We start from the raw sequence: 23,753 nt of genomic DNA on the forward strand, positions 1-23,753 counted from the left end.
CTGCCTGTTATTTGGTTGTCCTAATTCCCTCAGTTCTGGCAGCTGATGCTATGAAATAAAAACACAATCATTGTGGTTTTTCCCGGTGTGGAAATCTGAATCTTGCTCCGGTTACGGGTATCAGTAGCCTTGCAAATATTGTTGTGAAATGGCAGTAAATCATTCATCGTGGCCAAGCTTTGAACACACTGCATGAAATACATACTGTATGATGATTTTAGTTCCATCCGATCTCGCCCATCGTCTCCGCCGCGAAGCTGGCCGCGGCTGCGCTGGCCTCCCGCAAGCCCGACTCGTCCATAGGTGGGCGGAGGGCCGGCACCGGCGCCACCTCTGCTCCCATTGTTGGCGTCTCCCCCGGCCAGCTGCTGTCGTCCCCGGCGTCGGCGCCTACATCCCTGCCGGGGCCAGATCAGAGCTCCTGCGGACTGGGTTTCTGCAGCATGCATGTGGCGAGCCCCTGCTTGGTCGTCACGGCACTTGATGTCCAGGAGGAGCCGGCCTTGCCCATGTTGCTCCAGCATGCACCCCATTCCCCGGTTCTCATGCCTAATGGTGTGGGCACGTGGGGTTCTGCTGCAAATGACAAAGAGGGTGAGGACGAAGAAGAACTGGTGCCACAAGCTGCCTCCATGGTCTTCGACTCCACCCTAGCTGGTCCCTACAACACAGCTCGCTGCCACTCGGGTGTGGGACGTGTGCCGGAGGTGTGCGGAAGCTGGCAAGAGGTGTTGCCCCAGCGTGGTCCGCGTCGTCCAATGTTGCCGGCCCCGGCAGTGGCTCCTCGCCCCATCCCTGCTTGGATGGGCACCGTGCGGCTGAGTGCAGAGATCCATTTCGATGACGTTTTGCCTCTGTCATGTGAGCAACTGGAGGTGCCTGAGTCAATTGTGTCAGTGGTTCCCGTGGGCGATGTTGTCGTGCCGGTGGTTTCTGTGGCTGATGATGTTGAGGCGGTTTGTATGTTGGCGCCTGACTCTTGGGAGCCCAGCCAGCCGCTTGCCTTTGTGGACCGCGGAGGTTCCGACGTTGCGGTCACCCACTCGCAGGTGGCCGTTGGGAACGTGGTGTCTGTGCGTGACAAGGTCGATGAGATTCTCTTCGAGTTAGAGGTTCACAGCTTGCTCAAGCGTTTGGAGGCGGCTTGTCCTGGATCCGGCAAGGCGATTGTGGAGGAGGCTCTCATCATGAGCAAAAGTAAGAAGAGTGGTGGCGCAGGAAAGGCGTCCACAGCTGCTTGATGTATGGTCATCAGTCCCTTCAGTTGTCCATATGGCCTGACTTGTCTCTGTGGTCTTGGTGGTGCTCGTGGTCTCCGGCCGAGGTACTCTCGTTGAGGGTGTCTATGCGATGTAGTTGTGTGGAGGTTGGTGGTCGTTATGTGTTGGGTATGATTGTCCTGCTGATTGTGTGCTTATGGGGTTACATGTTATGTGAATAGTCCGCATGTGGTAGGTTTGTATCGGTTTTCGGCCGATTTTTCATTAATTAACTGGGCAACTCTCTTCTCCTTAATTAATCGACGAGGCAAATCTTTTGCCTCCGTTTCGAAAAAAAACAATTCCATTGAATTACAGCATAATAGGTAAAGTTGGCCATAAAATGTAGGTAAGTTTTGATGGGAAATTTTGATACATGAATCCATGAAAGCAGCTAGAAAGTGCTACTTACAGTTCCGTAAAAGAAAGAAAAAAAATACAAATTCAAATGTAGCATGAAAATTTGATCGTTGGTATTTTTGCTAGTTATAATAAAATCTTAATTAAAGTTGGAGTTTAATTAGCATGTGCAATTTGGCAGCTAGCTTGCCGTACCCAACCGGGCAAGTTTTGCCGTCTGAGTCCAATGAATTAGGACTTAATTTGTGTGTCAGAGATAGATCTGGACTTAATTAGGAGTAGGTTCAAATTAGTTAGTGTCCGATCAGGACTTTGTGTCCTCGTCCGTGTTAGAGATTGGAGACCCAGCCACCGTGACAAACAAACATGCGATTTCTGAGAGATCGGTCAACAACTAGCAGTACGTCATGTCATCGTTCACCGGTATATCCATCGTCCAAGGCCACGACGGGCGCTCTTGTAACACGTCGGCCGTCGATGCTGGCACGGACAGCGGCTACCACCTATTCATGGTCAAGGGCTACTCGCGCACCAAGGAGTTGATGCTCATGGGCGACAGCATCACCGCTGGCCCTTTCATAGTGGGAGGCCATGATTGGTTAATCGAGTACTACCCTAATGGCATCCCTTTACCACGACGATGACAAAGTGGATGCCAGGGTCAGTTTTACTCTCGTCGACCAGGTTGACAAGCACACGCCGATGTACATCCGTGCAACTAATCCAGCTTGCAGGTTCAAGAGTAATGATGCCTGGGGTGACGACAAGTTTCTGAGAAGAGATGCCCTTGAATGATCCGCGGATCTAAGGGGTGATTCTTTCACCATCCGGTGCGACATAATGGTTTGGAAGGATCCCAACACCGAGGATGCCGGTAACAATGACACCAAGGTGATCGTGTCTAACATAGACCAGCACTTTAACATTCTCCTTCAAACTAAAGTGGGTGCTGATGTGACATTTGAAGTTAGCGGCGAGACGTTCACTGCACATCGGTGTGTGCTTGCAGCCCGGTCCAAAGTCTTCATGGCACATCTCTTTGGCCCCATGAAGGAGGGCACTACTACATCCGGTGTCTTACATATCAAAGACATGGGAGCAAACGTGTTTAGAGCGTTGCTTAGATTCATCTACACCGACTATTGCCCTGAGATAGACAAGGACTACATGGAGGAGGAGGAAATGTCACAAGTTTTGGAAGAAGAAGAAGAAGAAGAAGAAGAGGAAAGACTAGAGGATGAAATGTGGCTGCAATGGGTTCAAGACTTGTTTGTGGCTGCAGACATGTATGATCTCCAATGACTCAAGTGCATATGTGAAATGAAATTGTGTAACAACTTAGGTGTGAGCTCGGTGATGTCCACTCTTGCTTTAGCCGAGCAACACCACTGCCAGGGGTTAAAGGAGGCATGCTTGAAATTTATCCAAATCCAGCCCCCTCGTGCTTGCAAACAGTAACGACAAATGATGGCTGGGATCACGTAGTTTCAACATGACCCTCAGTTTTGAAGGAGATTTTCGTCAAGCTTGCTTCAAACCATTGGAAGTTATCCTCTTATGCATATACGCGACACTCTAGAGGTGTTTTGCTTTCAGTTTTCTCGTCATGTATATTTTCCTATATGTCGAATCAGAAAAATCCAACGTATGAACAAATTGTCTCTTTCGTGAAATATAACGGCCAGACACCGTTGGTAGCTGCAAACGAGGGGGAGGGTGGGCTGGCGGTCGTGGTGGACGAGGAGGAAGCCGCGAGTGGAGGTGGCGCAACACCACGTACGGCAGACTAGGCGGCAGCGGAGGAGGGTTTTGGGGTCGAGGCGGACAAGGATCTCCCAGATGACAATATCATCCGGGAGGACGTGGAGTAGCGGCGTCGCTGCCGACGTTGCGGCCTCCGCCATGGCCGCCGGCTGGGACGGATCCTGGCTACTGCTCCGTCAGGAGGTGTGCTCGTGGCGACGGAAGGGCATCCAATGGGCTTAAGGCCAGGTTCTGACTGTACGTACATATATAGCCCACAAACAGATTACTCTTAACTCTAAAAAAAAGTACTCTACGACAGATATTGTCCTATTGTCTAAAAAAAAGATAGGGCGCTGACAGGCGCCGGTCGACCAGCCCAAATTCAGCGGCACAATGCAGCTCTGCAGCCGTTTGATCAGATCCTGCGTCATCTACTTCCTTCTATCGATTCTTCCAGTCTCGTCCAACGCGTTGCTGCGTGAAGGCCGCCGCCCAGTGCGCACGAGCCCTACCCTATAGTCTGCTTCGGTACACCCCCTTAACGTATAAGGGCATTCTTGTCATACGGTGCTTAATGTATGCGCGCGTCGCCCTGCATCGCGTACAGCCAAGCCGATACGCGCCCCCTGCCCCAGTCGGTGCACACACACACACACACACACACACACACACACACACACGCGCGCGCGCGCGCGTGCGACCTAACAAACCGCCCAGCGTTCATGCAGCCCGATCCAGCATCGCCTCGGCCGATCGCCGCCATTGCCCGTCGGTTGCAGCCCACGGTTGTGACCCCCATCTCACGCCCGCCCCGCCGCCAGCAGGAGAGTACGGTCGACATCTGCCATCGCACGACCGCGGCCGCCGCCGGTTGCAGAACACGGCCAGCATTTCCCCGGCCTCGCCAGTGATCTCACTTCCGTCCGCATCGTCGAAGTTGTCGCCTTCCGCATCATGGCGTCATCTGGCCTCCGTACTCGTCGTCGCCGTCGTCGTCGTCAATCACACCCGAGTCACGTACCTCATGGCCTAGCCCCGCGACATGGACACCCGCCAAACCCTAGGTTTGTCATGACCCAGTAGAAGCCCCCGGTTCATCTAGTTTGATTTTGAATTGAGATATGATTTTATATTTTAACTTACGCAGTGTCGGTAGTGAGGTTATTCAATGGAGGAAGGAACACGATTTACGGATGCGCTGTTGCAGACGAGTGAGTGGTATGCTGAATCAGAAAAATCCAACATATGGGGAAATTGTCTCTTTAGGGAATAATGTCCTTTTATCCTGACATATCTCTCGGTGCATTGTCTCGTATTGTTGCTTTGTGCCTTCTATGTCATGTAACCCTTTTTCTAGTGGTTATCAAGAAGAATAGTGTAAATGTTTTTGAGCAGATTTTTTTTCCGAGAATGGTACATGCATTTTATGAACATGAATTTAGGGGGAAGTTTTTTTTCCTCCATCACGGCGAAAGCGATAGTGTGAAACTTGATCCAGCACCCAAAAACCTTGTCCACGGCACTTGGCTGTTGTCTTCGGGCAGTGCCCCCCCATGGCAGAGGAAGGTTGGAGGTCGAGGGATGTATCCTCTACCAAAAAAGATGATTTTCATTCTGATATATTTTGAAGGACGGTGCTCGGACAGCCTTCTGGCTTGACAACTGGTGCGTCGAGGGCGGCCCTCTGAACAGGCGGTTCCCTGCACTTTTCTCCCATGCGCATGAAGCCGGTGCCACTGCTGCTTCTATGTTCCGGGTGCTGTTGCCGTGGCCTTCCTCTTGCACTCTTTCTCTGAACCTCCCTCACGCTCTCTCTCACTGACACAACAAAGACGAAGGAGGAGGAAGAAAGGAAACAGTGGACACGAGAGATTTTCCGGCCGGCGCACGAACGCCGCCACGGGCACATGAACGCCCAAATCTTTTTCCTCATTACACTGGCTATATCGCTACAACACCGGCAACTCTGCGTGATTACACATTCTGATCAAGGCTGGCTTTATAGCCGTCCGGTGACGCAGCACCCACACACCCACGCACCCATGCACTTCCATATCCTGATGCATGCACGCACGCACTAACCAACTAACCTGCTAACTAACTTAGCCATGTATTGCTATGCACTAACAGCCCACAACTCTAGCTAACAGCCGCTGCCTTACGAACTGGACCCGGAGTGCGCGCACGCACCGGACACCTCTGCCACATGCATGGCTTATTGCCATCAATCACCCCCTAAGCCATGACATCGTCGTCGTCGGAGTTGTTGCAGCTCCCATCGTCGATGTCGCCACGACCGTGACCCAGCCCGCGGACCCGACCTCGCAACGACGCCGGTCGCAACGTGCACCGTCACGACTCCGGCGACACACGCCGAGCTCCTTCTTCGCCGGCGACACACGCCTGCCGTCCCTCGGCGCCCCGCACGTCCCGCACACACCCGACGCGCCCGACCGCAACAGTGCGTCCCGCACGTCCGCGCACACCCGACGCGCCCGACGAGCCCGACCGTTTGCATCTCGCCCACGCGCATGGATCCGCGTCCGTTTGTGGGTGCACGAATCTTGGCATGTTTGTGGTGTCATGTAGGACTGGGCTGGTGTGTGGGCATTCACCCGGTCGCCCACACGTCCGTTTCACCATACGGAGGGGCCGGTGTGTGGGCGTTTAGCAGTTCGCCCACACGTCAGTTTTCACTCACGCACATGGGCTGGTGTGTGGGCGTTTATCAGTTCGCCCACACGCCCGTCTCCTCTCCCACACCCAAAGCTGTCACTTGCCATGTCTTTGCAGGGTACATGCAACTGCCCTAGTGTGCTTGTAAGAAGATGGCAACTCTCTTTTTTACCCGAACATGTCAGTTGCCATGTGTTTTGCAGGATACATGGCAAGTGCCCTAGTGTGCTTGTAAGCAGATGGCAACTCTCTCTTAACCCGAACATGTTATTTTGCCATGTCTTTTTGTAGCGCTACACGGCAACTACCTAGTGTTAGTAGGTGGCAACTCCTAAAGTTTTCAAATCATGGCAACTGTAGTAAACCAGACATACATGGCAACTGCCTAGTGTGAGTAGGTGACAACTCTTAAAGTTTTCAAATCATGGCAACTGTAGTAACCAGACCATACATGGCAACAGCTGCAGTTGTCCAAAAAATGGCATCTGACACTTGATCTGAGATGGCAACTGCAGTTGAGCAACCATGACAAATGTAGTTGTCAGACATGGCAACTGTAGTACCGCAACATGGCAACTGTAGTACAGCAACATGGCAACTGCAATTAAACGGACATTGAAGAGGGTCCGGACCATGACAACTGCGGGGACGCGTGGTGACTGTCACGCGGGGCGTGCGGGACCGTGAGGTAGGTGGCTGAGAGAGGTCGTGTGGGCGTTATCTATTTTGCCCACACGTAAGCGTGTGAGAGGGACCGCAAGAAAAAAAGAGACGTGTGGGCATTACTTGTTTTGCCCACACGTCTGGTCCTTTTAAACACCACACAAAACATGTGGCCAGACACCTTAACACCCACACGTGTAGCAGTTATCATCGTCCGTTGGTCAATTTACCTGGTGTGGTTCTTTCAGAGCTATGCTGGTGTTAGCACATGGTTGCAATTAATTGATTCTAGCTAGCTGCTCTTGTTAGAAATTCCACGGTACACAGTATATTTTCATGCTGGGTATCATAATCGAAACATTGATCAATGAACATAATGTTGTCTATTAATGTGAATCAGATTTTCTAGAAGACTCGGTATGGAGGTACAAACATACACACTTGGTGCCATTGCATCTTAATTTCTTTGCGTCTTTGTTGTTGGTACCCACCCATTTATTTTAGCTAACATTGGGTACCCCATGTTCATGCTTGTTCCAGTGATATAATATCCTGCTGCCAATTGCACCTGGTAAACATTCTTGTGACTGTTGTTGTGTCGGATATTATTGTACAAGGTAGGTTACAGCTGGACTCTGAGTCGTACGGTACGTAGACATGATATGGAGTCGTGTCCAAGTAGGACACCTGTATACTAGGCCTCTTATATAATGAGAGAGCAGACATACGATGTAACATATGCCAACATAATAACACATGCACGCGGGGGAACCGGCGACATGTACCGATGCCTGGGCGGCCGGGGTGTGGTATTGTAGTGGTGTCATAGGAGGAGCACCCGTAGTCAGGCCCTGGGAATATATCCATATCGATGAACCTCGTTACATGTAGGCAAGTTTTGGTGGGGAAATTTCGACTTCAGTGGTGTCTTTGTCAGTTATAGTAGACCCGCAAAAAAAAAGTTTTTTTGATGGATTTGTCGGTTACTATAATCTTAATTAGCATGAGAAGAGCCTAATTTGTGCGATTTGGCAGCTTGCCGTACCTAATTAGGACTTTGTGTTACGAGTTGTACTTTTTTCTTGATCCGTTTATGAGTTGTACTAACACGTGTTAGGGATCTTGTTAGGACTTCCCCCGCAAAAAAAAGGGTCCGTCTAGGACATGTGTACGTAGTGGACCGGCCATCTATCTTACTACTACATAGGCTTGGTGAGAAACGTGAAATAAAGGACCAGACAGCGGCGCAGACTATCTCCGACGACTCTAACGTACGTGACCAGGTTTGCCCCCCAGCTCATCGATCGATCTCAACTCTGTAACTTGTTATCAATCAATGGTTACTGAGCGGATAGATTTGCGGTGGGCTCGCAGTCGCAGGTAGGTAGGTTTCGTCATGTCGTCGTTCGCCGGCGTCTCTGTGGTGGAGGACGGCGGGCTGTGCGACTCCACCGTGGCCTTCATCAACACCAGCTCCGAGTGCGGGTACCACCTGCTTGTGGTCGAAAACTACTCACGTACCAACAAGTCGAGACCCACTAGCGAGAGCGTCACCTCCCGCGAGTTCGGGGTAGGAGGCCATTGTTGGCTCATCAAGTGCTTCCCTAACGGCAAGAGCACGGATTGCGCCGACTTCGTTTCCCTCGATGTTGTTCTTGATGACGACGATGACGGCAAGACGCCTGTGAAAGCCAAGTTCACCTTCAGTTTCATCGACCAGGTTGAGATGCAGAATCCTCTCTACGTTGGTCAAGCTGAAACATGCAGCTTTCCCTCCAAGGGTTCTTCTTGGGGCTACGACAGGTTTGTGAGAAAAGACGCCGTTGAACGATCAATGAATCTGGAGGCTGAATGTTTCACCATCCGGTGTGACATCATGGTCTGCAACACCGAGGATGATGATGCCGCTGGCCATGGAAACGGGGTGCGCCTGCCTGACATTTGCCATCATTTTAACAATCTCCTTCAAACCAAGGTTGGTGCTGATGTCACATTTGAGGTCAGTGGTGAGACGTTCCCTGCACACCGGTGTGTGCTTGCAGCCAGGTCTAAAGTCTTCATGGCACAACTCTTTGGCCCCATGAAGGAGACATCCACCGTCATACATATCAAAGACATGGAAGCAAAAGTGTTCAGGGCTTTGCTTAGTTTCATCTACACAGACTCGTTCCCTGGGATGGAGATGGATGACATGGAGGACGACGAAACAGAAGTTGATGAGATGCGGCTGCAATGGCTGCAAGACTTGTTGGTAGCGGCAGACCGATATGATCTTCAACGACTCAAGTTCATATGTGAAATGCAGTTGTCTGAGAACATACAGGTGAGCTCGGTGGCGTCTACACTAGTTCTAGCCGAGCAGCACCACTGCTCCGGATTGAAGGAGGCGTGCTTCAAGTTTATCCAAGCCCAGTCTCCATCGTGTTTGCAAACACTAATGGCGTCTCATGGTTGGCAGCATATACTTGCAACATATCCCCTTGTTTTGAACGAGCTCATTGCCAAGCTTATTGCTTTGAATCAGAAGTGACACATACTTTGTATATGTGATACGCATGTTTATTAGACATTTTCCCCCGATTGGCATGTTCTCCTATGCTTACATGGGATTCTCTAAAGAGATTGTAGTCCAGGCGTCTTGCTTTTGTATTGTCGTGTAATCCGCATATATGCTCGATAAAAAAGACAACATGTGCAGGATTTTCTCTCCATGGGGTGGATGGTTTGTAAGTTGAGTGATATATATATGCTTTGTCACATTTCCATTCCATTATACTACCTCTATTCCTAAATATAAGATGTTGGGGCAGTTTATAGTAGTACAGGATGTAGTAGGCATGTTTAGTAAATACAGAGGTGGAATACAGAAGTGAAAAATGTAGGCATGAGTTTTCTTTCTTCGATGACCTTTTCGCCTCCTGCAAAATTCATTTTTTTTTTCTTCAGAAAAGCTATGTAGCTGGCATTCCCTGGGAAGCAAACCGGTGCTACTCCATGTCATCAGTTTGATCACACGCACACATATCCATGCAAGTGCTGTCGTCAGCCGCACACGTCAACATGCAGATAGAACAAATTGTCTAGGTCTTCCTATTTTTGCTGAATTTTTGAAGTTCCAGAAGTTTGCGTTAGTTACAGATTACTACAGACTGTTCTGTTTTTGACAGATTCTGTTTTTCGTGTGTTGTTTGCTTATTTTGATGAATCTATGGCTAGTAAAAGAGTTTATAAACCATAGAGAAGTTGGAATACAGTAGGTTTAACACCAATATAAATAAAAAATGAGTTCATTACAGTACCTTGAAGTGGTGTTTTGTTTTCTTTCGCTAACAGAGCTCACGAGATTTTCTGCTGAGTTTTGTGCTGTGAAGTTTTCAAGTTTTGGGTAAAAGATTTGATGGATTATGGAACAAGGAGTGGCAAGAGCCTAAGCTTGGGGATGCCCATGGCACCCCCAAGATAATCTAAGGACACCTAAAAGCCAAAGCTTGGGGATGCCCCGGAAGGCATCCCCTCTTTCGTCTACTTTCATCGGTAACTTTACTTGGAACTATGGAGCGTCTTGTATTATTTGAGTCTTTATTTGTTAGTTTACCATAATCATCCTTGCTGTACACACCTTTTGAGAGAGTCACACTTGATTCGGAATTTATTAGAATACTCTATGTGCTTCACTTATATCTTTTGAGTTATATAGTTTTTGCTCTAGTACTTCACTTATATCTTTTAGAGCACGGTGGTGGATTTGTTTTATAGAAACTATTGATCTCTCATGCTTCACTTAGATTATTTTGAGAGTCTTAAATAGAATGGTAGTTTGCTTTAACAATAATAGGCATACAAGATTAGTAAAAGAAAAATTCTTATGGGTGTGTTGAATACTCTGAGAAGTTTGATGCTTGATAATTGTTTTGAGATATGAAGATGGTGATATTAGAGTCATGCTAGTTGAGTAGTTTTGAATTTGAGAAATACTTGTGTTAAATTTTGTGATTCCCGTAGCATGCACGTATGTTGAACCGTCATGTGATGAAGTCGGAGCATGATTTATTTATTGATTGTCTTCCTTATGAGTGGCGGTCGGGGACGAGCGATGGTCTTTTCCTACCAATCTATCCCCCTAGGAGCATGCGCGTAATACTTTGTTTTGATAACTTGTAGATTTTTGCAATAAGTATATGAGTTCTTTATGACTAATGTTGAGTCCATGGATTATATGCACTTTTCTTCCTTCCACCATTGCTAGCCTCTCTAATACCGCGCGCTTTTCACCGGTATAGTACACCCACCATATACCTTCCTCAAAACAGCCACCATACCTACCTATCATGGCATTTCCATAGCCATTCCGAGATATATTGCCATGCAACTTACCACCGTTCCGTTTACTATGACACGCTCCATCATTGTCATATTCCTTTGCATGATCATATAGTTGACATTGTAGTTGTGGCAAAGCCACCGTTCATAATTCTTTCATACATGTCACTCTTGATTCATTGCATATCCCGGTACACCGCCGGAGGCATTTACATAGAGTCATATTTTGTTCTAAGTATTGAGTTGTAATTGTTGAGTTGTAAGAAAATAAAAGTGTGATGATCATCATTTTTAGAGCATTGTCCCAAGTGAGGAAAGGATGATGGAGACTATGATTCCCCCACAAGTCGGGATGAGACTCCGGACGAAAAAAAAGAAGAGGCCATAAGAAAAAAGGGAAAGACCCAAATAAAAAAAATGAGAGAATAAGAGAGAAGGGACAATGTTACTATCCTTTTACCACACTTGTGCTTCAAAGTAGCACCATGATCTTCATGATAGAGAGTCTCCTATGATATCACTTTCATATACTAGTGGGAATTTTTCATGATAGAACTTGGCTTGTATATTCCAATGATGGGCTTCCTCAAAATGCCCTAGGTCTTCGTGAGCAAGCGAGTTGGATGCACACCCAGTTAATTTCTTTTGTTGAGCTTTCATATACTTATAGCTCTAGTGCATCCGTTGCATGTCAATCCCTACTCACTCACATTGATATCTATTGATGGGCATCTCCATAGCCCGTTGATACGCCTAGTTGATGTGAGACTATCTTCTCCTTTTTTGTCTTCTTCACAACCACCATTCTATTCCACATATAGTGCTATGTCCATGGCTCACGCTCATGTATTGCGTGAAGATTGAAAAAGTTTGAGAACGTCAAAAGTATGAAACAATTGCTTGGCTTGTCACCGGGGTTGTGCATGATTTAACAATTTTGTGTGGTGAAGATAGAGCATAGCCAGACTATATGATTTTGTAGGGATAACTTTCTTTGGCCATGTTATTTTGAGAAGACATAATTGCTTAGTTAGTATGCTTGAAGTATTATTATTTTTATGTCAATATTAAACTTTTGTCTTGAATCTTTCGGATCTGAATATTCATACCACAATTAAGAAGAATTACATTGAAATTATGCCAAGTAGCATTCCACATCAAAAAATCTATTCTATCATTTACCTACTCGAGGACGAGCAGGAATTAAGCTTGGGGATGCTTGATACATCTCCAACGTATCTATAATTTTTTATTGTTCCATGCTATATTATATCATGTTTTGGAAATTATTGGGCTTTATTACACACTTTTATATTATTTTTGGGACTAACCTATTAACCGGAGGCCCAACCCAGAATTGCTGTTTTTTTGCCTATTTCAGAGTTTCGCAGAAAAAGAATATCAAACGGAGTCCAAACGGAATGAAACCTTCGGGAACGTGATTTTTGGAACGAACGTGATCCAGAGGACTTGGACCCTACGTCAAGAAATCAACCAGGAAGGCACGAGGTAGGGGGCGCATCTACCCCCCAGGCGTGCCCTCCACCCTTGTGGGCCCTTGTTGCTCCACCGATGTACTCCTTCCTCCTATATATACCTACGCACCCCCAAACTACCAGATACGGAGCCAAAAACCTAATTCCGCCGCCGCAACTTTCTATACCCGTGAGATCCCATCTTGGGGCCTGTTCCGGAGCTCCGCCGGAGGGGGCATCGATCACGGAGGGCTTCTACATCAACACCATAGCCTCTCCGATGATGTGTGAGTAGTTTACCTCAGACCTTCGGGTCCATAGTTATTAGCTAGATGGCTTCTTCTCTCTTTTTGGTTCTCAATACAATGTTCTCCCCCTCTCTCGTGGAGATCTATTCGATGTAATCTTCTTTTGCGGTGTGTTTGTTGAGACCGATGAATTGTGGGTTTATGATCAAGTTTATCTATGAACAATATTTGAATCTTCTGAATTCTTTTATGTATGATTGGTTATCTTTGCAAGTCTCTTCGAATTATCAGTTTGGTTTGGCCTACTGGATTGATCTTTCTTGCAATGGGAGAAGTGCTTAGCTTTGGATTCAATCTTGCGGTGTCCTTTCCCAGTGACAGTAGGGGCAGCAAGGCACGTATTGTATTGTTGCCATCGAGGATAACAAGATGGGGTTTATATCATATTGCATGAGTTTATCCCTCTAGATCATGTCATCTTGCTTAAAGCGTTACTCTGTTCTTATGAACTTAATACTCTAGATGCATGCTGGATAGCGGTCGATGTGTGGAGTAATAATAGTAGATGCAGGCAGGAGTCGGTCTACTTGTCTCGGACGTGATGCCTATATACATGATCATACCTAGATATTCTCATAACTATGCTCAATTATGTCAATTGCTCAACAGTAATTTGTTCACCCACCGTAAATACTTATGCTCTCGAGAGAAGCCACTAGTGAAACCTATGGCCCCCGGGTCTATTTTCCATCATATTAATCTTCCAACACTTAGCTATTTCCGTTGCTTTTATTTTGCTTTTATCTTACTTTGCATCTTTATCATAAAAATACCAAAAATATTGTTCTATCATATCTATCAGATCTCACTCTGGTAAGTGACCGTGTAGGGATTGACAACCCCTTATCGCGTTGGTTGCGAGGATTTATTTGTTTGTGTAGGTGCGAGGGACTCGTGCGTGGCCTCCTACTGGATTGATACTTTGGTTCTCAACAACTACGGGGAATACTTATGCTATTTTGTTGCATCACCCTTTCCTCTTCAAGGGAAAACCAACGCAGTGCTCAAGAGGTAGCAGGGAGCGCTCCGCGCGACTACTGACTTCTTCGTCACGGACGCCCCTGACTCCGACGACTACTTCCTCGACGATGACTTCTTCCCCGACGTCGACAAACTCTTCGACGGCATGGCTGGCGAGGACACCGACCCCAAGACTGGTGCTTCCGCTCCTGTCAGTACGTTCTCATACTCTTTTTGTTTGAAGTTCTGCTTTAGTTTCTGGCTCTAGTGTCTGCTCTAGATATGTTTGGTCCCAGTTATTATATGCAGATGCTATTTACCTTCCCTCTGTCAGATAGCATGACCTATTTTATCTCTGCTATATTAGTCACGCTTTTTCTAGTATTTCTGTTAATAAAATCATTTGGTAAATTGCTCATATTTCCAACATTTTTACCAGCACATGTTTTTGCTAAATTTTGCATTACATTTTTATAGTAATTGTATTTGTTGTGGAGTTGCTTGTGTATTAGTTGATTGGGTGTGTCGCAAATCTGCGACAAACTAGTCAAGTGGTTAAATCATTTTAGATGTACTTCTCTGAAGAAGCTTTCTGGATGGGTTGTTATGCTCCAACGGCAATATTTGCATTAGGAGGCTTTCCCAGTATTTTTTTCCCACTGTTTGGTCAAGGTGACAACTCTTAGATTCACCCCACGACAATTTTCACACATATTCCATGTTCTTTTTATATGCGATTTGTGTCTCCTTTGTTTTGCTTTATTGGTAAGCAATACTATGGCGTGTGCCAAAAAAGTTGTCCATGATAAAACCCCATGTTTTCACTTGCCGACATTGTCATTTCATGCTTCTCTTAGCTACCACCTTTCCCCCCTTTGTTTTATGTTTTGCCAAGTATCATTGCAACTAAATTATGTTCCAATAGCGTACCAAATTGTTTTTCCCCTGACAACTTAAAACACACTCTACGTGGGAACTGTAAGATGTTTGCACATGGCAAATATCTTTGTAACTTAATTTTTTTCCTTAACATATTTAAGATGTTTTTTGTTGGGGCTAACCTTTAAAATGTTTTTTTGTTGAGGGGAACCGTTAAGATGTTTTTTGTCCATGATAACTTAAATATGTTTTTTTACCTCTTCTCATATTAAATATTTTCCGCACCTGGCAAATATCACGGCAATTTAAAGAAGATTTCCTGTTTCAAATTAAGATTTTCGCATCCATGAGAACTAAAGATGTTTTCCACCTTTTCCTTTTGCATCTAAATCTGTTTGCGCATGGCAAATATCATGCCAACTTCCATGTGTTTTTCTTTTCTTTTTGCCGGTGTCTTTTGATCATCATGACATGTAGTGTTTATGCAACGTGGAAAATCTACACACAATTTTACCATGATGTGTTTTTAAACAACATGGCAAGTAGTGTGCATGCAATGGCAATTTTACACACCTTATTTTTGCCATGATTTGTGTTTGAGAATCACTGCAAATTAGTGTGTAAATGGCATTGATGTGTTTATTGAGCATCATGGCAATTGGTTTGTATGCATCATGGCAGTTTGGCATTAAATTTATCATCATAGTAAAATTACACACACTTTACCATGAATGTCTTTTTAAGCATCATGACAAGTATTTCATGTGCATCATGGTACTTTCACACTATATTTGTGATCATAGCAAATTTACACAAATTTTTCCATGAATGTCATCTTTTGATCATGATGGCAAGTAGTTTGTATGCATCATGACAATTTTACACATATAGTTTCCATCATCACAAACTTACACACAATCTGTCATGATTGCCATTTTTGAGCATCATGTCTATTAGTTTGTATGCATTATGGAAATTTTATACGCATTTTTTCCATGTTGTGTTTTTTGAGCGTCTTCATGGAAAGTAGTGTGTAGGGATCATGGTAAACAAACAAAAACTACCACTCTTTTTTGCTATATCAGATGCATTTTGAGGTGAATTTGAGCTCCTTCGAGGGTTCACACACACTATGATGCTCCTAGCGTTCCACAATAAGTGAGGAATTGAGGGACTAGTTTTTAATGTCCTCCAACATGAGTTAAGACTTAGTACATATCATGGTAGGTCCATAAAATCACCATGACAACTTTATGCTTGTAATTTTTTAAGATAGATTTTGCATGATAAATACATGATCTATATAAACATTCTACAATCATGGCAAATTTTGGTTTTTTAGCTATATATTTGATATATATGATTTTCTTGGAGATGTTGTAGTTTAACTTTCTAGTATCTTGCACTTTTTTGTATGTTAGACATAATACACAAGAATTTCAAATATGCGTCAGATTTATTTTTCTAGAGCATGAATAATGGTTTTGCTACATGGCAAACTTATGTAAAACATCATGGCTAATTCTCCCAGTATAAGTAATGGAAAACTTTAGTTTGTCATGCATGGGAAATCTAGGATTTAGCCGATGGAAACTTTTAGGTACAAACATCATGGCTACTTCTTTTTTCGGTATAAGTGATGGAAAACTTTAGTTGTCATGCATGGTAAATCTAAAACATAAGTAAAAACATCATGGCTACTTTTTCTGTTTTAAGTTATGGAGAATAGACCCAGGAGACCATAGGTTCACTAGTCGCATCTCTCTCGAAGCTATGGGTGGTGAACCCCTGCTGCTTAGATGCGCATGTTGAATTAGTATGTTAATTTCATTTCACAGACTAAGTTCTTATTATGTTTGTATTAGGTCGAGATGTTGTTGGTACTGTATTTCTTAATTCAAGACAACAATAAGTGTTTGTATTTGTATTAACATATGTGTGGGCAACAAAAAAGATGTGACATTTACGTATAGATGTGTGGGGTATTTGTAAAACATATGTGAAATGTCCAGACTGCAAAACATTATGAACGCTTTAGAAATAGTTTGAGTATCAAAATAAGACCGATCACTTTCAGAATTAGTCACAAAAACGTTTTGAAATAGTTTTAGCATTTTCAAGAATATTCAGTAGCACTTAAAGAAATAGTTTGAGAACTTCTAGAATGTTTGTACACACTTTCTGCATATGTACCTTGAAAATGAACTATATCATGTAATATCACGAGTATTGACAAATGTCGCATGTCATAAATTGAGATCGTACGATGCGAACAATTCATGAAACATGTTTCATATAGACCGCATCGCTTCTTGGTTGCATTAGGTCTTCGCATCAAGGCGCAATGGGTCATCTAGTTAGCTGAAGTATCGACCATTATACTATCATGGTAGATTTGCTGCAACACCCCTCTATAGCGGTTGATGTCGAGGGTGATGTTCTGGCCGTTGAGGAAGAGCTCCCACGTCATACCGTACCCCTGCCTGTTTATGGAGGCGACATCGGTGAAGATAGCATGGTCCCTCGGGTATTTGTACTTGAGCGTCGTCTCCTCGGGGGTCGTCTCGTATTGGACGTACCGGAGCCCCATGTCAGCCGACGGTGCACCAAAGGCAGCATTGGATCCCCAGCTCATGTCGCCCCACGGGACGACCTGCACCAACGTCGCGTTGCGCGGGAGGAACACCAGGTTGGTGAGCCCCGCGCCATGCACACCCACCATCACGTCGCACGAGTTCACGACCTCTGCGAACCGGGCCATGTCGCTCACGACCTGCGGCTCCGCCGACACCACCTCGAAGCCGACCTCTATGGCAGCTGCGACGGCCTCCGCCTCATTCGCGAACGCCCTCGAGTTGCGGCGCAGAATCATGAGGAGGCGAGGCCTGTCACCGGAGGTCCGGTTTACAGGGGTCGACCACTCACGCTTCAGCGAGTAGATCGACCGAAGAAATTTCCGAAAGTCCGTCATCGTGTAGCCCTTGCGGGAGAGAGCAGGGATGATCCCCATCTCCTTATGGCCTTCGGTGCCGACGTGCATCGACGGGAAGCAACGCACCTTTTCGTCGGTGTCAAAGTTGATGATCGGGTACTTGGAGAGCGCGGCAAGGATGCGTTGGAACTTGTCAACCCACTTGCGGTTGTAGTCGGTGATCACAAGCTGGACGTGGCCATCGTACTCCCTCACAGTGTTGAAGAGAGGGATGATGCCGTCGGTCATGGCGTGGAAAAAGTTGTTGAGGTAGGCCCCGGTGGAGAAGACAACCGCGGGGACGTCGTGCGTCACCGTGCACCGTGGCGCATCCAGCTCGCTCCAGCGGATGCTCACCTCCCGGATAGTCTGCATCGTTCCTTCCTCCGACTTGCGCGGGTACGGGCGGATCTTCACCGTCCCGTTCTCTGGACGGTAGCTGTCATCAGACACTGAGACCACGTACACAGTGGCGGACTTGCCGTGCATACGGACGTCGCCTTGCATGTTACAGATGTCCATGCGTTCACTGCTGAAGTCGCAAATTGACTTGCTTCTCGGTGCTGCCACATCTGTATCAAGCATAAAATAGTTACTCCCTTTGTTCATAAATATAAGATGTTTTGGATATTTTGATATGGACTACTTACGTTTTGAAATGAGTCTTTACAAAAAAAAAAGAACTGAAATGAGTGAGCAAACAACTAAAATGCGTCTATATAAATCCGAATCAGAAAAAAATGGAGAACATCTTATATTTATGAATGGGGGATTTATTAATTAGTACTGGTTAGGAACTTTTCTTAGGTTTTCTTTTGTCTCTCTTAGGAAATTTCCGATTGCCGTCAGATTATACTATCATGGGCAGCCCTTTATTATATACTTCCTCCGTTTCAAAATATAAATCTTTTTAGATATTTCAATATGGACTACATACGAATGTATATAGACGTAGTTTAAAGTATAGATTCACTCATTTTGCTTTGTATGTAGTCCATATTGGAATCTCTTAAAAGACTTATATTTAGGAATGGAGGAGTACTCTACTAGCCATCAATTCGTGCACGGGTTCATACATGTATTCTGACAATTATATGGTTACTATTATAGAGGTAGTGTTTTGGAGGTGAATAGTAAAAAATATTAATATTTAGAAAATTTGAGAAGAATTTTGTAATGAACATGTTCAGGTCTTATACATGCTTGAAACTTTTCATGAACAAAAGAAAGATGTTGTGATCTGGGCAAAAAAAAAGGTTCTAAACGAAGGCTACTTTTTAACATGAAGTATCTTCACCTAATTCACAACATATGCTGTTTCTTTGTAAAATTCACTTCATTGTTAAAAGAGAGATTCATGTATGTTTGAAAAATGAAATCAATTTTCTTTGACCATTTTTGCCTCTTTGTTGTTTACTGTTAGTCCGGGATCTTGTCGTGTGGCCTCGGAAAGAAATATTTGACTTGTTATCATATAATTTCATATGACACTCAATATACAGTGGATAAGTCCCTATATTTATCTCTCTGATGTTTTCGTATTAGCATTGGGCCAAACAAAATTGCATGGTCATATTATTGTATCTATTTCCGCACATTTTTTTTATGTTATCTATTTTGTGATGTCACTTCATATATATCTTCCCATGCTAGTTCATACTAGAAGTTATATATATATAACAGAATCTTGTGTCATTATTTCCCATTTATTTGCAAATATGTCTTCTTTTAAAGGTTGAGAGACAGACATGGTCTACAAATTGACCTGTCTGAAAAATTACATACTTGCGCGGGTTCTATTAACCTCATTTCTTTTTTTGACTATTGACCTTTCATGAAGCATGTGCCATCGACGTGTCCACATGTGAGCACTTTTTTCTTAATTACCGTTTTGCCTATTTCTTTTAACAAAATGTGTTACGAATTATATGAAATCTAAAGCTCGGGCTAATGGAATCTATGGTTTATGGATGTCGGTGAAAGAGAGGAATAAGGTAGAGATTCTGCTTGTGTAGTAGATGCATTAGTCTATTATAGGATTCTACTTTGCGAGGTACATACACATACATACGGACCACCAAAGGGCTAATCGGCTACAAAATGGCAACATGCAAGCGAATGGAATAGAAGCAACTTGGGTGCTGTTGCTTTATATATAAAACAGGGCGAAAGCCTGTTTCAAGATATGTTAATAGAAAATGTAAAGACGTGGAGATCCAGGACTGCCAAAACATAGCACCGCGCACAAATATACTCTATCTCACATCTAGTCTTAGTCCTCCAATTCAAATCGTTTGTTATGTATCACATGTTTTCTAGGATTAACATGGTGGCTCCAAAGATGCCTCTAATTAGTAGGAGTGATTACTATAATTTGTTGGTACTGCACAACTAACGCAAAGTCTATTAGTATTAAGTTTGTTTTCTAGTACCAAATTCTAGTACTATGGGTCTGTTTGGTTTGCAGCCTAAGGTTGCCACGCCTAAGCTTAGGCGTGCCACAATATCTTAGGCATGTGTTTGGTTAATTGCCACACTTTTCTAGCTACATGGTTCACATGTCATAGACTCAACTTCTTGCCAAATCTTGCCACACTTGTAGTGACCATTTTTTAGCCACATTTTTTGTGGCAGCCATACTTTGCCTAAGCTTAGTTGTGACAAAATTAGTCATGAACCAAACATACCCTATGTTTCCTCGCTGCCAGCCAGATTGCCACAACCAAATTAAGAATGCAAATACGTACTGCTTGGATATCGTACCTGATTTTATCAAAGAAGCATCTACTCCCGCGTTCATCTCGTTTTGGAGATCTGCAACAGATTACAATATATATATTTAGTTGAATAGCCAGACTTGAGTTTCGAACAAGCAAACACCTCCGTGCTCTGCAGAGGACAAGTAATTAATTACCTCTGTTCCCATCGAGAACGTCGCCGGGTGTCTCGCCGCTTGATGCGGGAGAAGGTGGCGCTTCGACGACCGGGCCAGAATTAAATGAAGGATCGACCATTATACTATCATGGTAGATTTTCTGCAGCACCCCTCTGTAGCGGTCGATGTCGAGGGTGATGTTCTGGCCGTTGAGGAAGAGCCCCCACGTCATGCCGTACCCCTGCCTGTTTATGGAGGCGACGTTGGTGAAGACGGCATGGTCCCTCGGGTATTTGTACTTGAGGGTCGTCTCCTCAGGGGTCGTCTCGTACTGGACATACCGGAGCCCCATGTCAGCCGACGGTGCACCAAAGGCAGCATTGGACCCCCAGCTCATGTCGCCCCACGGGACGACTTGCACCAATGTGGCGTTGCGTGGGAGGAACAGCAGGTTGGTGAGCCCCGCGCCATGCACGCCCACCATCACGTCGCACGAGTTCACGACCTCTGCGAACCGGGCCATGTCGCTCACTACCTGTGGCTCGGCCGACACCACCTCGAAGCCGACCTCTATGGCAGCTGCGACGGCCTCCGCCTCATTCGCAAACGTCCTCGAGTTGCGGCGTAGAATCATGAGGAGGCGAGGCCTGTCACCGGTGGTCCGGTTTATGGGGGTCGACCACTCACGCTTCAGCGAGTAGACCGACCGGAGAAAGTTCCGGAAGTCCGTCATCGTGTAGCCCTTGCGGGAGAGAGCAGGGATGATCCCCATCTCCTTATGGCCTTCGGTGCCGACATGCACCGACGGGAAGCAACGCACCTTGTCATCGGCGTCGAAGTTGATGACCGGGTACTTGGAGAGCGCGGCGAGGATGTCTTTGAACTTGTCGACCCACTTGTGGTTGTAGTCGGTGACCACAAGCTGGACATGCCCATCGTACTCCCTCACAGTGTTGAAGAGAGGGATGATGCCGTCGGTCATGGCGTGGAAAAAGTTGCTGAGGTAGGCGCCGGTGGAGAAGACCACCGCGGGGACGTTGTGCGTCACCGTGCACCGTGGCGCATCCAGGCCGCTCCAGCGGATGGTCACCTCCCGGATAGTCCGCATCGTTCCTTCCTCGGATTTGCGCGGGTATGGGCGGATCTTCACCGTCCCGTTCTCTGGCCGGTAGCTGTCGTCGGACGCTGAGACCACGTACACGGTGGCGGATTTGCCGTGCATACGGACATCGCCTTGCATGGCGCAGACATCCATGCGTTCGCTGCTGAAGTCGCAGATTGACTTGCTTCTTGGTGCTGCCACATCTGTATCTGTAAGATGCAGAAAAGAGTTATTAATTAGTAGAAAGAAACTTCTATTTAGGTTTGCTCTTTTCACTCTTGGAGAGATCTCAATTACCGTTGGATTATTCCATTGGTACTACTGTACAACTAACACAATGTCTGTTAGCATTAGTTTGTTTAGGCAGACTTAACAACGGTTCTGCTCTGCGGAGAAAAGGTAAACTTATTACCTCGTCGACGGGCGACGTCGCCTTGACTTTTGTTCGCACCGATGGCGTCGCCGGGCGCCTCGTCACGTGATGCGACGGAAGGTGGTGCATCGACGGCCACGCTGGGTGTCTGGTCGCTTGTTGTGGGAGAAGGTGGTACGCCGACGACTTTGCCGGGAGGTTCATGGCGTGATGTGGGAGAAGGTGGTGCATCGACGGCCTCGCCGGGCGTCTGATCGCTTGATGCGGGAGAAGGTGGTGGTGCATGGCCGACCAAATCTGAATTAAATGAAGGATTAGCCCATATTACTGTTAGCGCCAAATCGATGAATTAATTAGAGAATGATCAAGCTCATGGGCAGTATACATAACGTGCTGTAACAGATATGTTAAATCGTTGTTACTACCTCCGTGCCCCTCGTATTAGTATTTAGAGTCATATTTTATCCATGATTGTAACTAATAAAATAAAAAGTTATACATATTAAAAATAATATTAGCGAAAACTATGTTCAAATACAATTCTAACGATGTAATTTCCGACGACATGCATTAACATTTTTTAGTTAAATCTCTGCATGCATAATCCAGATGCTGATGCTGGGGTCGTCCTCCATTTCTAAAAAAATGGTTAAAATATAACATAAAATATGAAGGAGACCAATAAACCAGGAGAGAGGTAGTACACGTCTACTAATACTATGGGCTAAGAGTTTGAGTAATGAGTCTTTGGGACGATGAATCGGAGATGAGCGCGCACACGTATAGATCAGATGAACACTCGAAACCTAGAGTTGTTGCTTGTAATGTAATTGAGGGGACTTACAAAGAGTTGTTGCTTGAAGAGGAACCTGCGGCATGTGATCAGAGTTGAGCACCACGAAGACGAGGACAGGAAGCAGAAGCCACACGAGAGCCCTTGCCGCGGCCTTGCCCGCAAGCTTCTTACCCTTCTCGTTCCTCCTGCCCCTTTTCATCTTGTACCTACCGGCTTGCTCACTTAGCTTGAGTGAGCAATGGTGGACACTGCTCCTCACAGACTTGGGAGCTACTCCTACTAGCTAGTAGTATATGTGTGCATGAGATTTAATGGAAATGGAGGTCAGACCTCAAGACGTTGTATTCTGCAAAGTCTGGAGTCTACTACTACAAGTGAAGCGTGATGCAATCTCCTCCCCGAACGCGCTTCTCATATTACTCGAGACCGGGTCTTAAGTCTTTGGGTTGACCTCAACCTCAGAGTGTCATAATGGCACCACTGCGCTAATCGAGCATACTACTGCCACTAGCATATATGTCTAGTATACTCTCTCTCTCCATCCATTTGTACAGGGGTCTATACTCTAGAGTGGGTCTTAAGTCTTTGAGTTGACCTCGACCTCGAGTGTCATGTCATAATGGCACCATCGCGCTAATCGAGCATACTCGCATTAGCATATACTACTCCCTCGGTTCCTTTGAACAAGTCCTAAATTCTTAGTCATTTCCGCAAGGAGAGGTGAGGAACGTGGAATCTTTCCTATATTGCCCTTGGAAATCGGATCTCCCGTTACACATTAATCTCTCGTGTCTTTGGCTGCCTCCTCCGTTCTTGTCAGTACTACCTCCGCCTGTGTATATCAGTCCTCATTGTCTTTGATCACATAATTGAGCATAATTTATGTTGTTGAATTCGTACTTGAATGTAGTTTTCAACAATATTGTTTTCGTTAAATATAAGTTATATCTTATTATTTAAAATCATGATCAAAATATGACCCAAGTTACA

General features: G+C 45.5%; 3 protein-coding genes and 1 pseudogene across 3 annotated transcripts; 2 read left to right on the plus strand and 2 right to left on the minus strand.

The window, feature by feature from the left end:
* Nucleotides 1-2,025: 2,025 nt before the first annotated feature.
* LOC123142285 (BTB/POZ and MATH domain-containing protein 2-like) lies at nt 2,026-3,258 on the plus strand (annotated as a pseudogene).
* A 4,635-nt stretch (nt 3,259-7,893) lies between these two features.
* Nucleotides 7,894-9,332, plus strand: LOC123142284 (BTB/POZ and MATH domain-containing protein 2-like). The gene is made up of 2 exons (XM_044561267.1): nt 7,894-7,987; nt 8,079-9,332. Exon 2 carries the CDS (start codon nt 8,101-8,103, stop codon nt 9,232-9,234), a length of 1,134 nt encoding a protein of 377 aa, XP_044417202.1. The 5' UTR covers nt 7,894-7,987; nt 8,079-8,100; the 3' UTR covers nt 9,235-9,332.
* Nucleotides 9,333-16,999: 7,667 nt separating this feature from the next.
* LOC123142833 (alpha-1,3-arabinosyltransferase XAT3-like) lies at nt 17,000-18,226 on the minus strand. The gene has a single exon (XM_044561566.1). It carries the CDS (start codon nt 18,224-18,226, stop codon nt 17,000-17,002), a length of 1,227 nt encoding a protein of 408 aa, XP_044417501.1.
* Nucleotides 18,227-19,702: 1,476 nt separating this feature from the next.
* On the minus strand, nt 19,703-23,060 carry LOC123142834 (alpha-1,3-arabinosyltransferase XAT3-like). The gene is made up of 5 exons (XM_044561567.1): nt 22,812-23,060; nt 22,007-22,264; nt 20,532-21,803; nt 20,381-20,431; nt 19,703-19,710 (listed from the first exon to the last, which is right to left on the minus strand). The coding sequence occupies exons 1-5, from the start codon at nt 22,960-22,962 to the stop codon at nt 19,703-19,705; spliced, it is 1,740 nt and encodes a 579-aa protein (XP_044417502.1). The 5' UTR covers nt 22,963-23,060.
* Nucleotides 23,061-23,753: the final 693 nt, after the last annotated feature.

Source organism: Triticum aestivum, chromosome 6D, assembly GCF_018294505.1.
Source record: "Triticum aestivum cultivar Chinese Spring chromosome 6D, IWGSC CS RefSeq v2.1, whole genome shotgun sequence".
Lineage (NCBI taxonomy): Eukaryota > Viridiplantae > Streptophyta > Magnoliopsida > Poales > Poaceae > Triticum > Triticum aestivum.